Raw genomic sequence first — 7,122 nt, 5'->3', positions numbered from 1 at the left:
CAGGGTTTGTCCCATGGCTGGGGGCCGGTGCCAGGCTGCGGGACACTGGGACCTCGACCTGCTCCTCAGATCGAAGGACGGGGAGTCCTCTCGCATCTCCCCTCCTGGCACAAGAACCGAAGCAGGAGCACACGGGGGCTGCCACTGAGCTGTCCCATGTCCCCAAGGCCAAAGGAGCCCTGCAGCCTCTGCGCCAGCCCCCGCGCCAGCAGCCGGGTGCAGGATGGGGGGTGCAGGCGCAGGGCTGGGGGACGTGGTGCGGCTGTCCCCGGGAGTGCCCTGCGGAGCACGTGAAGCGGCAGCCGTCGGTCAGAAATGAAGAAAGACCTTTATTTACAGTAACAAACGAAAGGGACAAAAAAATAAAATACCGTGACACTTCCCTCCCCTTCTCCCCAGCCCTTCAGCGGGGCGTTTTCCACCCCCACCCAGCCACCAGCCCCGTCCCCAGGGTGATGGGACACGGGCCAACAACTGCTGGGGGTCATTTGGCACCAACCAAGCCACCCTGCCCCTGGGACGCACGTGGGGTCGGTAACAGCTTGGCACGGCTCCGGGCTCTCTCCAGCCGGGACGGCTGCCCTGGCACCCGGCTGCAACCCCGCTGCGGGGACCGGCGAAGGAAAAGCTTCTTCCCGGCCGGCGCGGCAGGGAGGGGAGCAGGCTGCGTGTATTGCACTTGGCTGCCGATCTCAGCACCGAGGAGGGGTGGGGGCTGGCAGGATGCGTCCCACAGCACGGGACCCCCCAGCCTGGCTAAAGGCTTCGGCACCTCCTGGTGCCCAGCGGGCTCCCGGTGGGGAGCAAGGCTCTGGACTGCGCCCAGCCTCGGACGCGTCCTGGCGGGGAAGGGTGCTCTGTGCCACCCCTGTGTAAACCAGAGCACTGTCCTGGGGCAGCCCCGGAGGTGACAGTGGCTGTCCCCAACGCCAGGACCCCAAGGTGGCACCTGCGGGCTCTGCGGGGCACGGGGCGGGCGCTCCTGCTCTCGGCTCAGGTGGCAGGAGGCTCCCGCGATCCTTGGCAAACCGGCCCGGCGCGGGGAAGAGGTAGAGCGTGAAGGGATGCCGGCCATTCCCGGAGCCCCCCTGGCCCTACAGATTCACCCCTCCCCAGGCGGGATCCGAGCCTGGCTCACCGGTTCCAAGGATGAGGTTTGCAACGGGGGGATATCGCTCTCCTCCTTCGCCGGGCTCCGTCTTTCGGCGTTTCACACCTGGGTGTCCCCGCTGCCGGCTCAGGGGCTGGCCGGACCCTCGGCTGCTGCAGGAGGGGCTGGGGGGGACCCGCTCCTGGTCCCCCCCGCCCAGTGCAGCCCCTCAGGAGGAGAAGCAGAGCCCGCAGCACTCCATGCAGATCTCCAGGCAGTCGGCCGACTCGCAGCAGGCGTCGATGATGCCGCAGTCCATGTCGCAGGGCAGGTCGCAGTCTGCGCACTCGCCCGAGTTGCAGCAGCAGCAGCAGATGCAGGAGTCCTCGGAGGTGCAGGAGCCGCAGGTGGCACAGTCCAGCACGATGTTGCAGAGGGTCAGGAACTCGCAGAAGAGGCAGGAGAGGATGCAGTGGACGCAGCAGTCTGCGGAGGAACGGCCAGAGAGTGGGCGAGGGGGGGGACGCCAGCACCCACAGCCGGGCTGGGTGAGGCAGTGCCTGACGGACGGCTGCTCAGCCCCAAAAGGGTGGGAATCCTCCCTCGGGCGTTAATGGAAGGAATGGGAAGAGGGGCTGGGACCAGGTGCCTCCCTCAATGCCCGGGGACTGACCCTGCTGCCTGGGACATGCCCAGACCCCAAGAAAGACCAATTCTGGAGGACGTGAGATGACCCCGCTCAGCACCCACCCTGCAGAAGGCTCCCAGGAGGGGAGCTCAGCGGGCCCCCAGATCCAGGGGTCCCGCTGGGCTGGAAGGATGCTCCACAAGAGACCCCAAGGGATGCGGGGTCAGAGGAGAGTGGCTGGACAGGGGACCCCCCCCGGGGAGAGCCGGTACCTTCTTGCGCCTCAATAGGGATGTGGGAAGAGGCCGACTTGGAGCTGCCCTTGCTCTTCTTGCTGCTCTGGCTGTTGATGGAGTGATGCGATTGCAGCTTTCGGTGGGGCTTCTGGGTGCTGGGGAGGGGGCGGAAGACCCCGTTCCCCGCCTCCCCGTTGGCACCCCCTGGATCTGGCCCCCGCCCGGCACCGTTCTGCAGCAGGTGGGTGCAGGGGCCCGGGGGCTGCGGGGCTGCGCGCACCTGGGGCTGGCCTGGGGGGAGAGCAGCACGTTACCCCGCCGGCCCCCGAGCCCCCCCGCAGCGCTCCGCCGGGGGAGACACTCGTGCCCGGTCCCCTGTCACCGCACGGGAACCTGGTCCCCAGCTGGACACGGGGTGGCCTCGTGGGCGGATGAAGCGATGCTAACAGACGCACGGTCCAGAGGACGGAGATGGAAAAGGAGATGCAGAAGAAGAGACGGTGGGAGGGAAGGCGACAGGCTGCAGAGAGAGGAAGGGATGAAAAAAGAGCAAGAAATAAAGACTTGCTGTGAAGGACGTGCTGCAACTGCCAAAATTCAGCAGAGGACCTGGAGGAGGAGGGCCCCCGGGGTCCCAGCACTGCCGGCACGGGCAGGAGGGATGAAGCCACCGAGGCCGACCAGGGTGGGTGCAGAGACACGGCCAGGCACGCTCGCCTCGTGCCGAGTGGGGAAGAGAAGAGCCTGTGCTGCTTCCAGCTGAGAGCCACCGCTCCACGAGCCGCCGTCCCACGAGCCCAGGGCACAGCACTGCCGGACAGAGCTCCAGGCCGTCCCCATCGCCCTCCGTAAAGCCAGAGAAGATGAAGTGCCACCGGAGAGCCGGGCTGCTCATCTCCCCAGGACCGCGCGAGTTGGCCGCTTAATTAAAGGGCTCCCCAGCCTCTGGCTGAACTTTTCTGCAGGAGGAGGAAAACAAATATCTGCTCTGTCTGCGCCTCCCTCCAGCCCTCGAACGCTGCAGCCGTGAGAGAGGCCGGCGGCCCCGCGTCCCGCCGGGATGCTGCCGGAGCCAGCGGCGCGGCTCAGCCCTTCGCTCCCGCCCGGCACCGCGTCCCCACGCTGCCGTCCTTCCACGGTGGGGGGGAGGACTGGGAACCCAGCACAAGCGAGGGGGGTTCGAGCATCGATCCCCCCCCAGCAACACCAATCGAAGCCACAAATAAAATCCCGCCTGACGGTGCTTTGGCCAAACTTTGATTTTCCTCTCCCGCGGCAGTAAACAAGGGATGATTCAGGCGAGAGGCTCGAGGGCAAAGGCACCTCCGGCCGCCGGGGAACAGGAGCTGCTTTCTGCGTGGGGTGGCCGTGGGGCATGGGGAGAGCGACAGGGTGGAGGGGGCACAGACGGTCTCTGTCCTGCACCCGCCCTCACCGGCAAAAAAAAAAATAGATGGAGGTTAAAAAAACACAAGTGCACGGACTCAGCGCCCGGCTCTGCCGGACTGAGCAAGGTTTAACCGGGCGTTTGGGTGAAACGTCTTTGAAGCACGCTGGGAAGGGAACTTAAAATAACTGGGGCTGAGCGGGAAGAATGGGCTGGAAGCAGGAGGGGTGGGAGAAGGGCAGAAAGGAGAAATGGAAAACAGGTCTTCGATAAAATGGGATGTGTCCCCCAAAAAAACACTGCTGGGGGGAGCTGGCTTCCCATGCACCCTTCTCCAGCACCCTTGACCTGCCCACGCCCGAGTGCGTGCACCGAGCGGCACCGAGCCGGGCAGGGGCCGAGCCCGCAGGGACCGCGCAGCAGCCCGGCCCAGCAGTGTCCGACGGCGGCAAATATTCTGCAGCATGGTTTCTCCAGGGGGTTTGCAGCAGCATGCAGCACGCTGGCTTTGGCTTTCTCCATTTCGCTGCATTCCTCAGATTAAACTGTTTGTAAATCAAAATCACGCTCCGGCTCCAGTGAGTGGCAGGGAGAGGCAGCCAGCAATCCCCCCCCTCTAGGTTAGGAAAAATAGCTTCCATTTTTTAGGAAAGCCTTCAACTCACAGGAACCCAAAGCTCTTCTAAAAGAGACATCTCCAACCTGGGGCTGAGGGGGAGCAATGTATAAAAATCCCTAACATGGGTGTCAGGGCAGGAGCCGGGGGGACCAGCCCACCCGACGGCCCCCACCACATCTGCCTGCCAGCACCGGGGTGGGAAACCAGGGCTTTGGGGGAAACACCAGCCTTCAACCTCTTCAACGACCGAAAACCTCCTGGACCTTCATTCTGTGTTTCACACCCGAGAGAAGGCTCCCTCCAGCCACGGTGGCCCCGGCACAGCCGCAGCACCGGCCCAGCTCAGGTTCCCCTGCGGCAGCATCACCGGGGCTCGGTGGACGGATGCCCAGAGGTGCTCGCCCCGCTGCGACCCCCCCAGCCACCGCCTCTGCCAAAAGTCACCTCCCCGAGCCGCTCACTGGGCTGGGCCAAACCAGCACCTCGGGGCTGCCTGAGCGGAGTCTCTGCTGCTCGGCTGAAACTCAACACCCAGAGCCCCAAACCCGCAATCCCCGCTTTGGCTGCTCCCGAACTGCCAGAACAGTGACTTATTTCAGAACCGTGGCAGGCTTCGACCAGCAGCGCTGAGCCTCGGGGCAGCGGGTCCTGGCAACGCTGGCGAAGGACACGACCCCGCACCCGACAGCCCCTTGCTGCCCTGTCCCTCCTGACCCCCCATGTGCCGGACTGGCATGAAAATGCCACCATCACTCCCTTCACCTTCCCATGGAGGAGCCTAACTGTGCTCCCCAGGTACTGCCGAGGGGGGGAATTTGCCCCCCCCAAGCAACGGTGACCCCCCCCAACAGCAGCAGCGGGATGCACTGCGAGGAGCGGGCTGCAAAGCAAGGGATGCCGGAGCCGACGCTCCGCAGGGAGCTGAACCTCATTTCCCAGGGAGGAAAGGGGAAGGAGGGGGGGTTCCCTGCACCCAGCACCCAGGCAAGCCCAGATGCGGGCGGCCACGTTCCTCCCAGCACCGTGGGGCGGCTGCCCCGGGGGGGTGGGCTGGGGAGGGGGCTGCGCGGGGCCGCGCCATGCAGGGTGCAGCAGGCTGCAGCGTGACTCAGAGGTGCAGAATGTCTGTGGGCAGCCGGCCCAGCTCCCAGATGCTTTGCAAGGGCTCGAGCTCTGGTTGAGGAAACGTGCGCTCTCCTCGCTCCACGTACGCCATCAGGAGCGCCCGAATTTTGCCGTCCCCTCCCCTTCCCACCCCGCCTGCCCACTCTTCGAAGTTTGCAACCTCATTCCCACCCTCCCTCTCCCCGTTGGGAAGCATCCATCCACTTTACGCCCCTTGGAAGGAAAAGCTGCACGCTTGCATCCAACAAAAGGGGAATGGCTGTGTGCATAAGGGGCAGCCTGGGAGCAAAACCCTCGGATCCAGGCTGGGGGCCAGGGAAAGGATGGACGGCGTGACTCCAGGAGAGCCTGGCCCCCGCTCTCCCACATCTGCCAGCTCTGCTCTCCCACCCCTGCAATGGGAAATGGAGCAAGGGCACCCTGGCCCCCAGCCCTGCTCCTACCCCACCCCAGTATTTCTCACGGCAGAGGGACCGGCAGGTCTGCAGCAGCAGAAATGGGGAGGTGCGGCTTGGCTTCACCACTGCCTCCAGCAAAACCAGATCCTCAGAGCAGACAGCCTGTCCCGTCCCCTGCTCCTTCAGGCTTTGCACCAGCCTCACCCTTGCCCTGGATACGCCAAGGCAAGAGCTGTCCCAAGGGGAGGCATCTCCCTTTGCTCCAGCAAACGGCTGTTGCACTCCCCTCCTGTGGCTCTGACCACGGAGCCCGTTCGGCCGGGGGCTCTCCTCTCTCCTGCTGAGGCTTTGGGGGATGCTCCATGCAGCAGCCGGCTCTCTCCCCTAGGACCTGGTCCCTCTTCCCACCACGGCATCCCAACAGGACCCCAACATGACCGAGAGCTCCTCCAGCCGCCCGCTCTGCCTCCAGCCGGCCCCAAGGACGAGGGCAGCGAGAGGCATCACGGTGCTGCTGGATGCCTTCCTTCATCTTCCCCGGCTCCCGGTGACTGACGTTCAGTTAAAGCCTTTCCTTTTGATGTGGGGAAGAGCAGAGCGAGGAAGAGACAGCTTCCCACCACAGCTGCCCCCCTTTTTAATGAGCCCTGTCACTGATTAGATGGCAGCAGCCCGAAGCACGGGCACCCGGAGGTGTCCAGAGCTGCCCGTGCCGCTGCGAAGGGAAACACTCACATGTCACAGCTTCGGGAGCGCCTGCGAGCTCAGCCCGGGGGCCCTTCGTCAGGACTTTTCGGGACTCATCATCTTCCAGGGGTTTCTCCTTCTTCGGCGCTGCGGGGCTGGCAGGGGGGCGGGCGGGCGGCCGGGGCTCTGCCGAGGGTGCCGCTGGCGTCTGCCTCGGTGAAGGGCGCGAGGTCTCGCCCGCCTCTGCAAGAGAAACGGGGTTGGAGCTGAGCACCCCGGGGTGCACCGCACCACGGGCAGAGACCCCAGTCACCCAAACCCACAGCAACCCGCAGCACATCCCCAGCCACTGCAAACGGCACCGGTCGGTGCTTTGGGACTCTGATTTCGGGCATGAGCCAAATCCAGCCGCCCCTGTGGCTTTTGCAGCCTAAAGTACAGAGCGGGGGGAAGAGCTGGAGCACTGTGAGGGATTTTGGGCTGCCGGGGATGGGCATCAGGGCTGCATCACTCTGCACCCGTTCACCCCGCTGCAATGCCAGCAGTCCGGCAGCACCCTCCCAAAAACCTTCCGGAGGTCCCACATTCCTTCTCTAAAAAGCCAGGGGATCCGGTTACACTCAGCGGTTCAAGCTGGATTTTTCATCCCCCCTTCCCATGAAAGGGCCACTGTCTTTCCTGCAGGAGCCAGCTGCCACCTCCCCTCGCGTTCCTGCTTGCTCTGGGACAGGAGCAGCCCCTGCGGGACCCCCTCGATGGGGCACGCAAAACCCAAAACAAGAGCTGTGTTATTCCCCGTGGGGATAAACCCCAATGCCAGACACCCCCTTGCAGAAACCCAGCGAGGAGAAGGCATAAACCACCGCCCGCAGAGCCAGCACTGCAGGCTGGGGGGGCCAGCTGCCCCCCTCCGGTGGGGTGTCTCGGGTGTTGCGGGGTGTCCAGAGGGGCT

At 64.9% G+C, this 7,122-nt stretch overlaps 1 protein-coding gene across 1 annotated transcript; it reads right to left on the bottom strand.

Moving 5' to 3' along the window:
* Nucleotides 1-311: 311 nt before the first annotated feature.
* On the bottom strand, nucleotides 312-5,987 carry MDFI (MyoD family inhibitor). The gene is given in 4 exon segments (XM_075174069.1): nucleotides 312-1,576; nucleotides 1,991-2,245; nucleotides 5,679-5,945; nucleotides 5,948-5,987. Coding segments are annotated over 4 exon segments (819 nt in total). The 3' UTR covers nucleotides 312-1,319.
* Nucleotides 5,988-7,122: the final 1,135 nt, after the last annotated feature.

Source organism: Calonectris borealis, chromosome 26 (genome assembly GCF_964195595.1).
Source record: "Calonectris borealis chromosome 26, bCalBor7.hap1.2, whole genome shotgun sequence".
Taxonomy (NCBI): domain Eukaryota; kingdom Metazoa; phylum Chordata; class Aves; order Procellariiformes; family Procellariidae; genus Calonectris; species Calonectris borealis.
This window is presented reverse-complemented; position numbering and strand designations above follow the sequence as displayed.